This window comes from Rhea pennata, chromosome 3 (genome assembly GCF_028389875.1).
Source record: "Rhea pennata isolate bPtePen1 chromosome 3, bPtePen1.pri, whole genome shotgun sequence".
In the NCBI taxonomy this organism is placed as follows: domain Eukaryota; kingdom Metazoa; phylum Chordata; class Aves; order Rheiformes; family Rheidae; genus Rhea; species Rhea pennata.
In genome coordinates, this window is record NC_084665.1 from 42,577,000 (window position 1) to 42,596,779 (window position 19,780).

At 39.2% G+C, this 19,780-nt stretch overlaps 1 protein-coding gene across 1 annotated transcript; it reads left to right on the forward strand.

Moving 5' to 3' along the window:
• Window positions 1-325: 325 nt before the first annotated feature.
• Window positions 326-18,937, forward strand: OPN3 (opsin 3). Its single transcript, XM_062573643.1, has 4 exons — window positions 326-677; window positions 12,747-13,066; window positions 14,897-15,148; window positions 18,674-18,937. Exons 1-4 carry the CDS (start codon window positions 326-328, stop codon window positions 18,935-18,937), a joined length of 1,188 nt encoding a protein of 395 aa, XP_062429627.1.
• The last annotated feature ends 843 nt before the right edge of the window (window positions 18,938-19,780 follow it).

Genomic DNA, 19,780 nt, shown 5'->3' on the forward strand with positions numbered 1-19,780 from the left:
GAAGATGACCTCGCCACAGGTAGCAACACGGCAAGTTGAGGTATTTTTGGAGAAAGAGCCATGCAGCACTCACGCTGGCGCTGCATGGCGATGGAAAAGCACTCAAAGAGTTTTCCCCAGTGGCATAAACGGCCTGAGTGTCCGGCAGGAGCAGGGAGCACCTCAGGAAGACGGGGGCGAAGCTGCCGGGGCGCGCCCCCACTGGGCGGCAAGGAGGCGGCGACTCCTCCTCCCGCCCTCCTTCCCGGGCTGCGATGGGGTTAGGAGCGACGGGAGAGGCTTAGCCTAGCTCCGGCCGGCCGCCGTGGGCGGCGAGCCGTGAGCCATGCACTCCGGGAACAGCACGGGCACGACGAGCCGCCTGGAGCCCACGGCGGCCGAACAGGAGGCGCCGGGCGAGCGGCCCCTCTTCAGCGCCGGCACCTACGAGCTGCTGGCGCTGCTCATCGCCACCATCGGCATGCTGGGCTTGTGCAACAACTTGCTGGTGCTGGTGCTCTACTACAAGTTCAAGCGGCTCCGCACGCCCACCAACCTTTTCCTCGTCAACATCAGCCTCAGCGACCTGCTGGTGTCCGTCTTCGGCGTGAGCCTCACCTTCATGTCCTGCCTGAGGAGCCGCTGGGTGTGGGACGCGGCCGGCTGCGTCTGGGACGGCTTCAGCAACAGCCTCTTCGGTGGGTGCCGGGGCGCGGCCCCGCGGGCGGCTCTCGCTTCCCCACCCCCTGTCAGAGGCTCGCCTCGCCTCAGGTCCGTCCTCTACGCTCCCCGCAGCCCCCTCGCCCCCTTTTCCCGGAGCCCCACACCCTGTCGCCCCCCGCCAACCGTCGCGTCCGCCGCCCGCTGCCCCGTCCCCTCCGGTCCGTGTCCCTCACGACCTCGCCTCGCGATTTTCTTCCCTTTATCGACACGTCCTCCGCCGTCCGGAGAGCTTCAGCTCCGTGCCTGCCGCTCGCCCTCCCTCTTGGGCGTCCTGGTGCTCGGGATCCGTGCGGGGGGCAGGGAGGCGCGTTCCCTGCGAGCGGATCCGGTGGCTTCCCGCCGCGGCGCCGTGAGAAGGCGGCGGGGTAACGGCCGCGCAACGGCCGCGTAACGGCCGCGCGGCCCGACGAGGGGCGGCCGCGGTGGCGGGCTGCGCCCGCGTAGCGCCCGCGGCAGGCTGCTGGCGAGAAGGTCACGCGGGACGTGTCTCTGCGAAATGTTTCTCAGCCTCTCACCCGTGCCGGTGTGACAGCCAACTCCTTGGAAAATACAGGAGCGTTTTTTTTTAAAGCGGTTCCTGGGTTTATTGAGTACTGCACAGATTTCACGAGCATAAAGGATCATGTTTTATACAAGGAAGGGCTAAAATCTATGGATAAGGAACCCGTGCTACTTCAGCTGTGCGATCAAAAGCCCCCGGTGGGTGGAACGCAGATTTCTGAGTGTGCTGAGTGGGGAGGCCGCGTCCCTCTTGCTGCGGGAGAGCGCTCCTGCCGTAAGCAGTCGTCTTTCTACCTAGAAAGTCCAGAATGTGGAACTATTGTGAATTTCTTTATCCATAAATGAAATTCAGTTTCACAGTTGGCATTTAGGAAACCACTGAGTCTTGTGAAACAGATTATAGCAATGCAGAAGGAGTGCTTCCACTGTTTCCACTTTTAAAAGACTACAAAGTCTATAATGTTTTCTCTTCTGAAATTCTTACAAGTCCTTTGTAAGCTTTGCTGCTTTCCTGCATAATTTTTGTTTTACAGGGCACTATGATATGCCTTTGGGCTGCTGGTAGAAAAGTGCTTGCTTCTTCATGATAGATTTGGCTGCTGCTGGGCAGTGCAGCAAAAATCTTGTGTCTTGGAGGGCATGGTGGATGCAAGATACATTTAGACTGTTGTGCAAGGTTCGGTATTGCGTTTATGTTGTAGAATTCTCTTAATTTCCTGGTGTTGGCAGGAAGAGTACTAGAGAACTCATCTAACATAACGCTGTCTGTATCAGTCAGCCAAGTCAAATACCTGAGAAACTAATCTGCCAGCATCTCTCTTGCACCTAGATTCTTCTGGACAGCTGAACATAAAGTTTGCCTATAAAAGGATTTTTTTAAGTGTGCTTCTGCTCCTATTTTCCCGTATATATTATGCTTATTATAAAATGCATATATACATTTTATGTGTATCTAATGCCATTTGAAGAAGACACTTCTTAAAAGGCATTTTATATACAGGGTCAAAAAATAGGATGCCTAGTAGGGGTCATATGAAAAACTTATCAATAATCATCTCTTATCATCTTCCAAAAATGAAACAAATGGAAACAATGAGATATAAATTGGCAAGCAAAATGCATGATCACATATGATTTTGATTTGTTGCTTTGAGTGTGCTGCATACTTTTTCATTATAAGTATGTTCAGTGTTGACACTTTTCTGCATCTTTTTATTAAATATAATTTATTTCCAAAGAAATGTAGGCAATTCATGAGCCTTATCTACAAAATGATCCAACCTCCAGATAGCATCACTGGTTTGCAAAATTGCATCCTCCAGTTCTTGGTGCCATTATTTTCCTATTCCACAGTGTGTTTCACTGCCAGTAGTATTCTCCTAATGTTTTCTGGTATGTTTAATTTAGCAATGGATAAAAGGAATGAAAAGTGGTTGAGAACAGGAATGGTCTTGAAGAAGAGGGACCAAAATTATACATCTAAGACCATCTCTTGACAGGAGTTTGCCCGGTAAAGGTGTAGTATGGAGTAGGCTTTGTATTATTGATCCTTAATTGTTTGCAGTTGAAGGAATGGGATTACTAAACTGTGATTAGAAATCTGTATCTTTCTTAACTGTAAGCTGTTCTTGTAAAGGTAAATAAAGTATGCCAACTGTTAATGTCAAATTGATCACAAGTATAATGACACTCTTGAACAAGACACAATCTGTATGCAGCAGCTAGATCTTGATGAACAACCAAGTAAATGTTAAGGTTCAGAGGCCTTAGATTCCTTCTAGTAGTATGAACTGGAGAAAGGGAACATTTGGAAGCTGCTTTGCAGACTTTTATTTCCTCCAGAAAGCTTTAGAGTGCACAAATGATAGAGCACTGTTTGCAACACAAGAGATTCATTCAGTGCTGAGGGGAAAAAGATCACAGAGGTGTTTTTTGTTGTTCTTATTTTTAAACAAGCTGATTTTTTCCCAACAATGCTTGCCAAAGATTATCCTGTCCTGGCTTCAGTTACAGTCTAGGAAGAAAAAAAAAAACCCACAACCATTTAACTGTATATAATTATTAGCTACTTCATCTAAGGCTCTTTTCTACACACTGTGAAAGAAGATGCCCTGTACCATCCGCTTGCGCTACCAGGGTATGTTATACGCACTGATTTAATCTCACTAAGAGCATTTGCTGAGGTTACCCATTAGACAGTTTTAAGATCTTGTTTTACAGACAGCAGGAGACTCTCTCAGTATGCTTTCAGCTTTAGCAATTTATTTGAAATGAATTAATCATTTGAAGGGTTGAACTTTTAAGAGGTGCTTAATCCTAGTGTAGCTTTATGGCATGCAGTATTTATATATTTAAAGTTTGTTGTGTCTAGTAAAAGTGATTTCCACCTCCCTAGATTTGAGTGCAGATGCTAAAATTTGTTGAAAAATGAGAAGTGATACATAGCTGTATTCTTAAGCATATTATAACCCTTCATTGCTGAATTCGAATAGATGGCTATATATTACTAAGGTTATACAAAACAGAGTATGATAGCACCTTGTTCTTTTGCCATTGATGAGAAGTTGCTTCTACTGTAGGTTTGTTCCTTAGCTTTTCAAATGTGGAGGGATTGCACAAGAGTTTCTTTCACCCTCTGTAATTAGATATGCAATACTAGTATAGCACTTGAGCACAGATCAGGGATCAGTTGATATAAAGAGTTATATGCCCTTTGACAGAAATTTTGGTCTGTCTCAGAGTTGAATCCTATTTGCTACACTGTGTTGCAGTTTCTCTGTAGGGATATTCAGTCTTCAGGTAAACATATCTCATGTCCAAATTATAAGCCACGCTTTGGGGATGGTGGGGCAAATAGAAGCCAAATAAGTAATATATCGAGTAGAGAGGACAGAAGCAATTGGAGTTGTTATTGTTAGAACTGGTTGAAAACTATCAATCTTCTGAAGGCTTTGCAATATGTTGTTCTAATTAGGGATTATAAAGTCAGAATGTACACATACTGAATGGGACAATACACTGTGGTTCAGATGTGTCTTGTGCTGTCCTCCCTGTTGACCTACATTGTGTAGCTGGAAGTATTTCATGACATATCAACACTCACGTGACTTCTCTGAAAAAACACAGGGTACAGAAGAATAGTGTCACACATGAGACATAATCAAACCAACCAATAATAAAAGTATTTCAATAGGAAAGCAATAAAAATGACAGAAATGAGATTTTTCTGTTAAAAAAAGGTTAAGACATTTCTTCATCAAATAATAGTTATACATTCATCTGTAATATTGAGTGGTTGGCAGCAGGGGGAGAGAAGGAACCACAACATAGAAGCTATATGCTACAGGCTCAAACAGAAGATATTTTTATTTTGCTACACTTAACCTACACAGTTTAATTGGGAATGACCCCATTCATGCCAGCATAATTGCAAAGGCTTAAATCAGAGCTAAAATTAGCACCTGTATTTCCTAAACAATGGAAGTCCAAAGAGCATTTATAATCAGTACTCTTGAAAAAAAGATTCTCTGTAATGAAAATCTATAGATCAGATGAGCAGTATCTGTAAATATGCAGCAATGAAGTCTTTCAAAAAGAGTTTGGAAGTCTTTGATTTGGTAATAGATTGAAGCAGGTCTCAAAACTTTGGGCTTATTCTTGAATCAAAAAACATAGATCTCAAGAATAAATAGCTTTTATAATAGATCTCAAGAATAAATAGCTTAGCAAAATTCATTTCAGATAAAATACTAAAAAATTCTTTTGAAATCCATATTTTTGCTAAGAGAGTCAGAGTAGTGAATTCCCCTATTTACGTCACATTTATGGAGAGGAAAATACGGTTTGTCGTACCAGGGGCTGATACTCAAACAATAACCTTAATGGCTTTCTGTAACTAGTATTTTTTAAATCTGCACATATTTCATTATACTAAAGCATGCAACTCATTCGGAATGAAATTTATATCGTTTCCAGAAAAGCTGCTTACAGAAAAAAACAAAAAATATGTGAAGTTTTGTGCTTTCCTCTGCCCTAAGCTGCACAAGACCAAATCATACCTGGAAGATGAATGGAGTCATTCACATACCAGAACCATACATAAGGTTATTGAAAGCAGCCCAAGAACACAGATGATGCCCCTACCTACAGCTTAAAGCAGGCAGGTTTCTTGCAGGTTAGAGCTGCCACTGTTGTTCCTGACCAAAGTCTGGCACTATACAAAACCCTGCATTTCTCTGGGGATGGTACAATAAAGCTCACATCACTGTGCTCGTAGAAGGTCCTTGGCAAATCTGCACCAATGGTGTTACTAAACATTATTAATTTCCCTGAGTGTGGTTGTTCTAACCTACTGTTCACCAGCTAACCAAACCTTACCCAAAAATCTATGTATTTTGACAGTAGAAGAAGGGAGGAAAGTGGAAGATTGTAGACCCTTGTGATTGTAGATTTGCCTTCCAATTTGATTTCTGAGCATGCAGAGAGAAAAATTAGCAGATGTGCATTTCTTACTGTCATGTATTTCCAAGTCATCCTTCCTCTGCAAAATATGTAATATGAAAGAATGTATTCACAGGCAGCAGGATTGAAAAAGAAATACAGAAGATGGGGAATTCAGAAGATGAGCCAGGTTACATGTGTTGTAGTATGGAAGCAGGACAGGGATAGCTCTGAGAACAGTCTAGAGAATCTTTGAGAAGGTGACAAATATTCCACTTTTTATGAGAGTTTTTTTTTGGTCTAGTTTGAGGTACTCCAAATTTAAGGTTCCTTTATTTACCTACAATACCATCTCAAAATTTTGAGTCAATTGTCAACTCCTGCTGCTCAACAGAGAGTAGTTCCACTCAGAAACTGCCAGCTCAGTGCTTATGAGGGAATTATAGCATCAGAAGAGACACACTACATAGCTGAAGAATGTTCTATTAAGTTGATACATGAAATGCCCAGGATCTAGCATTGCAAAAAGATGATCCACACTACGTTATCACGTATGCAAAAGAACCTATGAAAAGGTGCTGATGATTAGCTACCACAACGTTAAATACCTGCTGTATGCAACCATTCATGAGGAGATAATGTTGAGGAAACACATAAACATCCCTGGCCTCCTCCCCAGAAAATCAGAAAACCTCAACCTCGCAGGATATGAAGGCTCATAAATGGCTTAATTTCATAACATGTGGCCATCAGTACTAGGAATAGTATCCACAGTGTCACCAGTTACATGATTACCAGCCTCTATGTTTCAGCATATGAGCAGATAAAGAACATTTACTTTCAGCCTTGTTCTTTAGTGTTCAAGAGCTGGGATCTTTTTGAAGATTGACCTCACAGCTATATTCAACACAAAGGAATCAATATTAAGTATCCCTATCAGTATTAATCAGTATTAAGTAATCCCTACTACAAAATATACTGTTTTACTCTATGAGATCCATAACAAGGAAGTTATGTTTGAACTGTTGTTAACAAGTTGTTTTCAACAAGTTGTTGGCTTCTCTGTAGCATGGAATGCAAGTTGAAACCTTGTCCTCACTTCTGTTTTAATATGCATTAGCTAACTGAGGTTAGCCATCTTGAATTCATTGTAAGTTTTACAATAGAAGCAAACTTTTACGTCTGCCTGTAATGTTTGGATCTGAATATGCAACGGTGACTGGAAGTAGTGTAATTAATACCATATCACCACTGCTCAAATTTGCCTAGAGTTGAATTAATGAGGAAACAATAGTAGGTTTTGTTTATAAATACCTGGGTAAAGTAAGTGGTACTGCTTTTAAGTGTTCTGTTTTGGCTTCTAGATATAGCAGACCATGCCAAATTTTCTCTAACATAAAAATTCAAGCAGCATCAAAACTAGATTATGATCTTTATGGAGGTTTGTGTTCTGTTTAAAAATCTAGGTGTACAATTAACTATATTATCCTTAACTCCTTTTAAATAGAGGTTATGCCCGTGAGGTTTAATGACTGGGAAAAAAAAAAAAAGGAAAAAAAAAAGAAAAAAAGAAAAGAAAAGAGAAGAAAGAAAAAGAAAAAAGAAAAGCAGAAAATCTTTAATGGCCAGGGTGGATTTCCCATCAGTTCCACTATAAGTATAGTTAGTTGTTGGTTCCACTACTTAGTTCAGCATCATATTTCAGAGATACTTCATTTCTCTGTGATGAATTTAGCGGGTTTCTCTGAACTACAAATAACAAATGTCTTTCATTGCTTTGTACACAGTCCTGGATTTAAGCTTCTTAACTGTGATCTTCCATCCCCTCAATCCATCCTTCCTGACATAAGAATTTAGTGCTAGCATTGGGCAAAGATACAGAACTGTGAACTAGCCGTAAAGAATGACCTCTTAGGATGTAAGATAACTCTTTCAGACAACAAAGTTTTAAAAATTGCAATTTCAGAATCTTCAGAAGAGTTATATATCTGTTTCAAGTTTTACCTGTATATCTGAAATTACTTTTACGCTTCAGTTAATTATTTTGCAGGAAAAAAAACGAATTGAGAGAATTAACTTTTATAGAAATTATTTTGATATAAGAGCTTTGGATTTGAGAGCAAATTATTAAGTGTGCACATTGCAAGATTACGTGATAGCTATTGATTCAAAAATCATTTTCTCTAAAGGTGGAAAGCATACTCTCTGATTACAGACTGTTTGTAGACCTCTGCAAGTATGTCTGTTTGGGACAGGAATTCATTAGAAGCAGTTCCCTTAATAAAGTAAGAGCTTGAATCCATTTGTGAGCTCTTTCAAAATGAATGACTTCTTACTGAACCCTATACAGCTGGATGTTGCTTGAGAAAAACTCTGAGAAAAACTCTGGTCTATTTGACAAAAGCTATGACTTTTTTGTATACATGCAGAATGAGCAATCACTCTTTAGATGCGTCTTTAGATGGCATATTTTCCAGTTATCTTGTTCTTTGCGTTAGTAGGTTAATAGAGTAGATTAATATGATCCTAGATTAGCATGAAAAAGAGGTCAATAACTTAAAATCTCAACAGTAACTATTGATGCAGAATGGGAAAAAATGCAGCATGGTGAAAACTTGAAGTTGTTTTCCGTTCTACTCTTGCCTTACCTGTACTGAAGCCCCATTTAATAATATGGAAAAAATTCACAAAATGCAAAACACTTTGGACCTTAAGCTTCACTGGCTTTGAGTGGAACATAAGTTCCAAAATAGTTTTGATATTTTTTGAAAAATGTACCCACTGAGTATTATTTATACTTTACGGTTAGCTATAAAAGAACTACTTGAAATGTTTACAAACTGGAAAACCGATTGCCAAAAATTAGTCATTATTCCTATCAAAAGCTCCCCAATTTGTGGTGTAACTGTGAGTTGTATAGCTGCTGGCATTTTGAAGAATTGAAGAGCTTGTTGGCATCACAGGCCTAAACTTAAAATTGCATAAACTTTACATGGCAAAAACAAAATAAGTTGTGTTTTATACAGAATTTTGTAAGCTTTATTTCTTTTCTGTAATGAAAATAGACTAACTTATTAACCTGTAGAATATGGGAACAGTTCTAAAAAAAGAACAAATAGATTCTTATAGAGTAATGACTATTTAACTTAGGTCACAAAAGTTATTCTATAGTATTTTTATGTAAAAATATGGGAAAGCAAATTTACAAGTTTAATGAAGTTGTATGCATTTTATGTGAGTACAATAGTATTTTGTACACTAATAATCTTTGCCAGTCTGATGTGATTTATATTATAAATAAAGCAGACATTGCATAAACTTAATATTAAGAAGTTAAAGATGATAATCATGTTTGAAACATGCCTTATATATTGCTCTGAATTCTGTTTAGAACTGTGTTCTTTCTCCTTTAAGTTCCAAACTGAGGTGGGCAGTGGCTGACTCACAGTTTTTCATTTTGGCCTTCCAGGTGGCAGATGTTCCTAATTATGTTTACTTGTTTATTTTAAGTTGGGCTGACACCCACCCACCAATGTTCATCTAGTGCTCTTACTGCAGAACAGAAATTTCTCAGTGAAGTTACAAGAATATCTTTTTTGTAACATGAAAAAAGGGGTGAGCAAAAAGGCAGTACAGTTGTAAAAAGGTTCCCCTGTGAGTTAAATTGCATCTGAAATGCTCATGATATTACCCAGAAGTTGACCCTTTGGCTGTTTTTTGTTCCACTTGGCAATGTTTTATGTTGACAGAGGCTGCCTGTAGTTCAGTTCAGCATATTTGGTGGAACTAGTTTATTGGTATCCCTCTCTGAGCTGCTCTTTTGTCTGTTTAAAACCCCATTTACTTGGATATAATGAATGCTCTCAAGGTAGCTTCTGCCCTTTGAACACACTGAAAGTTTGTTTTCTTACAAACACATCTGTAATGTGATCACAGAAATAACAAGAACGGTAAAACTCAAATGACTCCTGAACAGCACTATCCATCGCACCCTCCACCGGAATTGATTTTTTTTTTTTTTTCCCTCAGAGGTTGTCGATTTTATCTTTCTAATATGTATGTTAGAACTTATTCCCTTGGGAGAGATCTCAGTATTCCTGTTCTTACAGCTACTTCTGCATGTCACCTACCGCAAATAGGCAAGCAGCCATGGCTCCGCAGCACCTAAGGGGCTTTTCTGGACACCCCCATACAGACACATTTTGTATTATCCTGCAAATGCATTTTGATCCAAACTTCTTTATTTCTACAGTTAACTACTTAAACCTCTCCTCACATAGCTATAGCCTAGTGACAGCAGAGATCATGCATCTAAGAGAGAAATTCAGTGTAATATGCTGTCTATGACCTTCATTTCTTGCCTCATGCCTACTTGCTACCAGGCGTCTCCTGATTTCCAACAGAACAAATATTTGCATTTCAATACAAACTGGCCAACTGGCTAACCAACGTCCCTTTTATGATTCAAGCAGGAAATACAAGTATCTCTTTTAAGAGTGTTTCAGACTGCAAGGGGCTTGGTCTAAAACTGATCCATCAGTGTGTAAGTACCAATATTTAGAGGTAATGTGTTCCCGCTCACTTTCCTGAGAATGCCAAGGACTCAGTAAACCATTGCTTCTGCACACCTGTACTTTCAGACTATTCAGCCAAGCATGTGTGCTTTTGATTATTTTGTATGGCCAGAACTCAGTATTCAAGTGAAAAAAATAGATGGGAAATACTGAGAGTACATGGAAATGTTTATTCTTTAAATACAACTCTAGAACCTCATTTATACAGCTAGTCTCCCTGGACTTCCAGTAGGAAGGAAAGTATTATCCAGAGGGTGATAAGAGCAAGGGATTAATTTAGGAATTTTGACCCACTTTGCTGAGGAGCTCTTCTTTCTCTCCACTGATCACAAAGCCTCAGTGTATTATGTAAGCAAACTGAACCTAGAATTGAGTGATGTGAATATGCCCCCATAGACACGATTGTGGATGATTTTGTAATCACTTGTTTGTGTGTGCAGAGAAACAAGAGGTAAATTTCTTGACTTACCCAGCATTCAGGAAGTAGATAGCATTCATTTGCACAAAACATTTAGGTGAGCTAGTATAACAGCATAGACTATTATAAATATAATTCTATAATCCTCTTGTGTTTCCTGCTAAGATCTTGCTTAGATTCAAGCTCTTCAATCTAATTTCAGCATATTAGGTCCTTGAAAAGGATGCTACTATGAAGGGCTTCCTGTCAGCTTGGTATAAAAATTCCCCTGAAATCTTTTGGAAACCCTCAAGCCCATGTTTGCTAATTCAGTTTCTCTCTCAGGCCATGAAGAAGAAAGTCTTACAGCAGTGACTTATATACAAAAAGAATAAACTATACAAAACTCATTGCGAAAATAGTATACCTTACTTTCTGCATATCTGGCAATAACCACCTCTCTTTGTGAAGAATATTTAAAGATAACAGATGCCAAAAATGTACATATTAAAAAAAAAAAAAGTTCATTGTTTCATTTCAAAGGGCCATGACAACAATGTGGTGCTTTGTCCTTCAGAGTATTCAATAAAATTAATCAAGAAAGCTTTATAAATGCATCCTCTTTAAGGAAGATGTTCTTCTAATACTTGTTGGATGAAGCAACTTTCTTACAATGATCTTAAAGCATATCCCCCTGTGAGGTTCTCCATTAATAATCTCTGTGAATATCTCTGTTAATATTCTCTGAGGTTCTCTGTCTAACATTCTTTGGGTGACCCTGCTTGAGCAGGGAGCCTGGACTAGATGATCTCCAGAGGTCCTTTCCAAACTCAACCATTCTGTAATAATATGCTGATTTTGCTGATGGTTACCTTGACACAGAGACTGAAGTACTGAGGTTAAGTGTTTCTCTAGATTTTGTTATTCTCAGCAGCCTTCCTAAAATTCTTGTTACTAGTGCTTGAGGATGGTATTATTAATTTGTCTTCCTTAATGCTTATCATTTTTCAAAGTGAAACAGAGCTTCAGATATCTGTGATATCCTTTGAAGGTATCTGCCAGGTATGATGGATTTTTTTTAACAGTAAGATCTGCATGTTTAACCTTCTCACAGCTGTGTAAATGCAGATTATGACAAATACCTATTTACTTGAAGAAATGAAATACCGTGTGTGTGTGATAAAATACATATGCTTCTTAATAGAAAGAATATACACTAATCTAGAGACAGATATTTGCATAACCTCTTAGAGTGCTGAGAAATAAACCCATTTGTATATAGGATATGTTGTTCAAGAGACAATGTATATGAGCTTGATTACTGAGTCATAGCAGAGATTTTAGTTGACTGACACATGCACAATGAGAAGATTAGTTCTTGATCGTTAACTTTCACAGACCATTGAAACCAAAATCCTTATATCTTAATTAAGACAGAATTGCCTTGGCTTCATTAAATTATAAAAGTGTCTGGCTGGGGCAATGCTGAAAGCTGACAATAACCTGTAATTTCTGTCATGACATATTAATAATAAGTGTGAAGTGGGGTTGACATGGACAGGAAAGAAAGAGGATGCATAAATAATTGAAATGAAGACTATCGTATTTATATGGTAGCAGCAAGATAAAAAGGACATCAAAACAAGGTGATCTCTTCCAGATGAGATTTGTTCAGCAATATAACACGTTGGTTTCCTGGTCATTACCTGGAGCACAAACCTTTCAGTAAATTGTAAGAGAGGTCAGAATTCTACTAGTCATTGTGTTTGCATTAAAGGTGCATTTCTGAGTTTTCAATTGTTCAAATGTTACAACTGAGTAACATTTAGGAAAAAGTATTAACTGAATCATTCTTCTTTCTTGTCCTAGTTTTTGGCCATCGTACACCATGGGTCAGATTCCAGTACCCTACCCTGGGTAGTTACAAAGTTAGTAGTACTGTTTTGAGTTAATACTTAGTAAGTAGTGAGGTGTCACCCAAGAAGCTCACCAGTGTGAGATTCATAATGTGCGCTAGCTGATTTTGAGGTTAAACCCCCCCCCCCCCCGCCGGCTGCCAGGTTATTAAGAGACTTAACCTGATTTGCAATGTTTGTGAATGATTAAATTGATTTTCTTTATTTTCTTTGCAGGAATTGTTTCAATTATGACTCTCACTGTTCTTGCTTATGAGCGCTACATTCGAGTAGTCCATGCAAAAGTGATTGACTTCTCTTGGTCTTGGCGAGCTATCACATACATCTGGCTCTATTCATTAGCCTGGACTGGAGCGCCTCTTTTGGGCTGGAACAGATACACACTGGAAATTCATGGATTAGGTTGCTCAGTGGACTGGAAGTCAAAAGACCCCAATGATACCTCTTTCGTGCTCTTTTTTTTCCTTGGCTGTCTAGTAGCACCTGTTGGGATCATGGCCTATTGCTATGGCCATATTCTATATGCAGTGAGGATGGTAAGTTGATGCAAGTAAAGACTTCCCTTAATGAATATTTTCAATGAAAATAAAATGCATAATACTCCTTGGATGTTGACAAAAAATAGGCTGATGTTGTATATTAGGTGTGGATCATAGTCTAAATTTGCACCCTCAGTTCCCATTCAAACTCTTCAGCCTTTAATGTTCACCCTTGTCTGGAAACACTGGAAAGGATGTAGGTTTGGAGGTGAAGCAACCTAGAGTTGCCAAGATCTATTTACTGTGTAGTTTTAATGGGAGGTGAATCACAGATAAAAGGCAGTTTGGGGAGCTGCTTCTGCCCACAGCTCAACAGGGATCAGAATCTTCCTTAAAACAGAGGAAAAAGAAAACTCTCATTGTAGTTGTCACTGGAAAAGAACTCCTCCTCTCCTTCCTGAGGAGCAGGATTTTCTCACATCTGAGCAGTGACATCTAACAGCACCCCTGATATGATATGAGCAAAGAGGAATACAGAAAACTCTTTAGTCAGGCTCCATTTCAGCTGGAGGGCATTGCTGATTGCCCTGCTGAGATGTGGGTTTCCCCATGGACAGGAGAGCAGTCATCAGTTGGCCTGTTAGGCCAAAAAAACAGTGCCTAATGTAAATACAGTCAGAATTTTAAAGATTGCACTGATATTGTATCCTTGACTAATCTGGGAAGGCTAAGAGCTTCTTGGTTGGCTCCCACTGACTTTTGATGAAAATTGGACATCAAAGTCCCTCGGGTGCTACTTACTGTTTCAACCCAAATTAGTTGTCTTTATTAATGCAATATCCTGTTTTCCGTTTATATGATTCACTTTTGCTTCAGTATCTCTAGGAGAAAGATGTTACTTCTAGAAATTATTTGGTCGTACTTGTTCTGTTTTTTTCAGTGGCAAAAAGGCAATAAAAAATGCTTCATGCAACCTAAAAAGTATCCTGAAGTACAAATCTGATAACATAAAATGTCAGTTCTACGTTTTTTTTAGAACAATAGGACATTGAATAGTTAAGCATTTATTCTGTATGCAGCATGTATTTTGTGAATGTCACTCTTGAGACAATAACCCTGTAAAACTCTTCCAAAGGGCGATTAAGTCCGGTTAAACAAGTTTTCCACTTCAGAGAACCCTTTCTAATTCAGTCCAGATCTTAAGTTTTAGCAAGTGTTAATGCTTCATATGCTATGAATAATCAATCTGATGGACCCCTTTAAGTTCGTAATCAACAGTATCAGCACAACTGTCAGCAATTAGGGAGAACGTTGACATCCACATCCCATCTTTTCCCCATTTGATCAGTTTTACTCAGATGAATTTTGGAATCTACTGCATTGAATTCTGCTTCAAACTGAGATTTCATAATTTAAGGGTTATAAACTAACTGGTAGAGCAGTACAGAGAAGTCTGTATTTATCAAATTGTCATAGCAATCTGCAGAAGGAATAAACAAATCTCCAGGATTATCTGTATGTTCAGACAAAGATTGGGAAAACAAGGACCACTAGATGTAGATTGAACTTGTTAATATTGATGGATAAGGGCAAATTAATTTTCTAAAATACTTGGAATGAAAGTGCAATGTATTTTGATATATTATTGGATTGGCTGTTTTCTAGTGAATTTACTTCTCTGTTTCTCCTGAGGTTATATTTTTACATTATTTACTATACATAATAAAAGTTGGAAAGCAATGATACAAGCTTTCAGAAGAACTATGGTTCTTAAAATAAGGTGCATGGTCTCTGTGCCTAAAACTAATTTAGGGAGTTAGTTGTTTACAAGTAAATGTAAAATTGTTTGATGCTTTTAATTTACCTTTCTTCGCTTTTCTTATACAGCTTCGCTGTGTAGAAGATTTTCAGACTGTTCAAGTGATCAAACTTCTAAAATATGAAAAGAAGGTGGCTAAAATGTGTTTCTTAATGATTTCCACATTCCTTATTTGTTGGATGCCTTATGCAGTGGTCTCCTTGTTGGTAACATATGGCTATGGAAACCTTGTAACTCCAACAGTAGCTATCATCCCATCCTTCTTTGCTAAGTCAAGCACTGCTTATAATCCAGTCATCTACATCTTCATGAGTAGAAAGGTAGGTACATCACAGCCTTTGTTATTTGAACAATAATATTTAAACTGTGCCTGTGGTACAGTTTTGGAGTTTGGATCTGATTTACTTTAATATGTAATGCCCAGATTTTTTATTTGAACAGCTAGGATAAAAGGGAAGGATTTAGTAGAATTAAAATCCCATGCAGTGCTTGAAGTACTACGCTATCAGAAATTGGTTTTCAGGTGCCTGAACATATACATGAGCATTCATGTGAAGAAGAGGGGACAGTGCCAAAATTTTAAGTGTCCAATTTTGACAGTTTACCAGTGAAGTGGGTAACAGCTGGAAAATCTGAGCTGAATCACCCCCATACTACACAAGAAGTCTATCAGATGAAATTTGGACTATCCTACATCTGTTTTCAGTAAAAACTTGCCTCATTATAGCAACACAAGGACTATACAACTCAGCATAGGTGTTAGCAGTAAGTATGCTTTGCTTACAAAATACCTGCTGAGGATTTTGGAGAGGTTTTGCTAGGAAAATATATAAGTAGTATGTTTCAGTACATTACAATAACAGCAAGGAACAAAACCATTGTGTACATATTCTAGTTCTACTTAAGCCTAGAAAAATTAGGGGAAGACACATTCCTGATATGTTAACTCTCAGGAGCTCAACTATGAAAAAGAAAGAGCATTGCAAGCAAAAGTATGTTTCTAATCAGTAGACATCTGGAAGAAAGATTAAAAAGAAAAGTGGCATTTTGAAATTTGTTTTAATCTTAAATGGAGATATGTATTTTTTTGTGACTTTAAAGATGTTAATGTTTAAAATATCAAATTTTTTTACAGTAGAAAACTTAAAAATATTTTTAAAATGTGTAATTTTTTTAAAATGAACAATTTAAAAAGCTTAGTGCATTCTTGTGGACCATCTCCATCTTAAGGAATTTGGAACTTTGAGTAAAAAAAAATACTACACCAGTAACATTTCTCAAAGCTGAATTCTCAAAATACTACACCAATAACATTTCTGTGTACTCAAAGCTAGAATCTGATGTGATTGACAGTAAAATGTATTTTGGAGATAAATATCTCTTCTCTTAATTGTATGTAGTTTATGTGTGAGAAAATTAAGTTTTACTTTTGTCTACTTTTGTAGTCTTCATGAGCAATACACTGCTTGTTTAGTGGCAGTTACCAGCTCATCTCAGGGTTTTACAGAGCAACACATGTCAATAACAATGTGGAAGCTAGAGAAGTGTGCATCTTTCTGTAAATCATTAGTGCTATGAAGACAAACACTAAATGCAGTTGAGCTGTATTGGTGAATTCATTTAGACATTCAAATTGCTTCACCATAGCACAAAACATTAACTGGAAACATAGCGTGCATATTGTAAACCTCTGAAACCAAGACTGTGTAGCAGTAGTTCTTTGGAGTTAGAGTATGACAGAATCACTTGACAAAGAATGAAGAAATATGAATGATTTATAGAAGGATCTCCTTGTATTTTCATTACCTTGGAGCTCATTGCAGAGATGGAATTTTCTATGACTTCCTACGCTGGTTTGCCATTGTCCGGAAGCACCCGAGACCCACTAACCATTTGTAGTGACAAGGCAGGACTGGGACTGAGCCAGGCAGCCAAGTCAGTGGGTCCAGATCAGTGGGGTGCATGGCCAGGAATAGGCATTGCTGCAGTGCAAGTCAGGCAAGGACCAAACACAAGGATCTGAGCTTAAATGCTTGCTCTTGAGGAGGCCACCAGTGTACCTCTCATGGCTTTTTATCAGGCAGCTCATTTCACAGCACCCTGATCCAATTATATAGCTGTGCTGTATCAGAGCTGGCCCTGAATATGGGAAGCTAAACCCCAGGGATAGAGGAGGGAGGAAGAGGTTACAGAGCCTCTGCACCTCGTTTAGAGCCCTGATGATGATATTCAAAAAGTGTATTTTTCAACAGCTTGATTTTGATATAGCGGCTCTGACTTTGTCTCCAGATGTCAGGCTAGTTAGCTGAGCCTGAAAAAGGTTTTGTAGGTTCTGATACTCATAAGGAAATTGAACTGTTATCAGGCGCAAGCCCAGTAAAGCCATAGCCATGATAGGAATGGATCAGCTAAATATACTTATTGGAGATGCATCATGAAGTACTTTTCACTCACTGCTTATTCCAGATGAAGACCAAAACATTAGTATGTTTGCCTGTCTTCTGAGTTATTTTGTCCTCAGAAGGAATCCTGAAGTCTATTTTCCAATGTAATATCATGCTTCTATCTCTAGCCTATTCCAGCATGTTTGTACGTTCTCACCTCCCTGCTATTCAGACGTACCACATTATCTGTGAAATCTTCAAGACCTCCACTTGACCATTCTCTTGTGTTTTCTCTTAGCATCAGATGACCTTTCTCTGTCATCTTGTAACTTTTTAGGTCTGCTTCCAACTGGACCTGTTGCCTCCCCTCTGTCAGACAGATTTGCTGTAACAAAACCAACGTTGTCCAAATCGGCATGCCAGAACTTCTTGCATAATACCTAGAAAAAACAGTCAGTGACTGTGTGGGGTAATACAAAGTAATCCTTAAAATCACTGAATGGCAGATTGTTTTACCTTCTCAGGAAAAAATGTTTTTTTTTCTGTTTGTTTGTTTTTGAAGTGCTCTCCAAGCATTCCAGGCACATCTTGTTATGGGTTAGTAAAAGAGGAGGAAATCTCCTGATTATTTATTTCTTGTAAACCAGAGCATTTCCCCAAAGGATCATATTTGAACTTTAAATGTGCACAGACATAAAACCACTGAATGACTGCATCGTTTACACTTGAGTACTTTGCTTTGTGAAAGTCGAACTGTAACTGGAGCATTTAACACAGCTCTGCTGCTGGAATTGTTGTTCTGTCTACTGGATAGACCTGTCACTGAACACCTTGTGTTACTGACCCACAAAGCAGAACAGAACTGCCTGTATCATAAGTGACTTCTAGTTAGCTGAAAGACTTCCATTCCTTCCATATTCTTATTTGAAGGGAACATTTTAGTTCCATGTTGCCCACTTTTGATATTTTATTTTACATCTATGATGTTTGGTGCTTTTGTTAGAATACCACTTCCTAGTGTTATGTTCATGGAAGAAAAAGACATTTTCTTCCCCTTTCTTCCTTCACTCTGCATCTTCCTATGAAGTGGTTCTGAGAGTATTCTTTCCCTCCTAGATAAAACTTCTGGTATTTTAATGCTTAAAGGTGGCAACAATACCTATGGCACATTCTGGAGGCTAATCTTTTTGTAGTTTGAAGACCTTGCTCTTGACAAAGTATTAAAATTGCATTTTAGTGCCCTCTACTGGTCAGGTGACCCTATTGAACTCTCCAGTGTGGGGAAAAAAATTACCCATTAAAAAACCAGCACATCATTACAGCACTGAGGAGAACTCAGAACAAATTGAAGTCATACAGAAATTGGTTATTTTGAGGTATTTTCTGTAATTCTGTCTTCACTGGATCACAAATGATAGCAATCAGAAGTTGTAACTTGATTCTGTGTATTCTGTTCTGCAGTTTCGACGATGCCTTCTGCAACTCCTGTGCTTTCGCCTGATGAGATTCCAAAGAGCAGAGAAAGAGACACCAGCAACAGGGAACGACAAACCAATAAGACCAATAGTTATGTCTCAGAAAGTAGGGGACAGGCCAAAGAAGAAAGTGACTTTCAGCTCTTCCTCTATCATTTTTATTATCACTAGTGATGACACTCAGGAAATAGACAACAACAGTAAACACAGTGGGACAAAAGTAAATGTCATCCAGGTAAAGCCACTATAGGGATGAGCTAAAGAGACATTAGGCTCTGATGATCTTTAGCCAGTGGACTGTTTAGACTAAAACTGGTTTCAGTGATAGTGTCTGTGGGCTACTAAAGGAAACCATATTCATAAGCTGTGAAGTATTGAAGAAATTCTTCAGCTGAAGCCCTGCAGGCAGTTCAGTTGTGGTCACAATACTGAAATCTTTACATCTATACCTAACTTGTTAGTGGATGTTTTTACTCTGAATTTTCTGAACGCGTATCATAGTGGTTAAAGGGTTGTACTCTGTCTGGAGGCCACTAACAAGTGGAGGACCTGTCCTGAGACCTGTCCTATTTAACATCTTTATCAATGACCTGGAGAATTGACAGTGCACTATTGTCAAGTTTGAAGATGACACCAAACTGGGAGGGACCAGTTGGTAGGCTGGAGGGCAGGACATAAGGATTTGGACCAGCATGAATGGGCCAACAGAAGCCTTACGAAATTCAACAAAGACAAGTGTGAAGTCTTGCCTCTTTGAAGGAAGCACCATGTGCAACAATAGAGGCTGGGACCTGAATGCCTGGGGGCAGCTCTGTGGAAAAGAACCTTGGATCACATTGGGCAGGGAGTTGGGCATGAGCCTGCAGTGCGCCCTGGCAGCAAAGAAGGGCAGTAACATCCTGGGCTGCACTAACAGGAGTATAGCCAGCAGAGTGAGAGAAGTGGTTATCCCCCTCCACTCAGCACTTGTTAGACCACATCTAGATAGTGCATCCAGTTTTGGGCTCCCCAGTACAAGAAAGACATTAATAAACTGGAGTGAGTGCAGCAGAAGTCCACCAAGATGGTTGGGGGCTGGAGCACTTGCACTGTA

Coding starts and splice junctions, on each gene's coding strand:
- OPN3 (XM_062573643.1), top strand. CDS start 326: ATGCACTCCGGGAACAGCACGGGCACGACGAGCCGCCTGGAGCCCACG. Junction 678..12,746: donor CTTCAGCAACAGCCTCTTCG/GTGGGTGCCGGG, acceptor TTTTCTTTGCAG/GAATTGTTTCAATTATGACT. Junction 13,067..14,896: donor TTCTATATGCAGTGAGGATG/GTAAGTTGATGC, acceptor TTTCTTATACAG/CTTCGCTGTGTAGAAGATTT.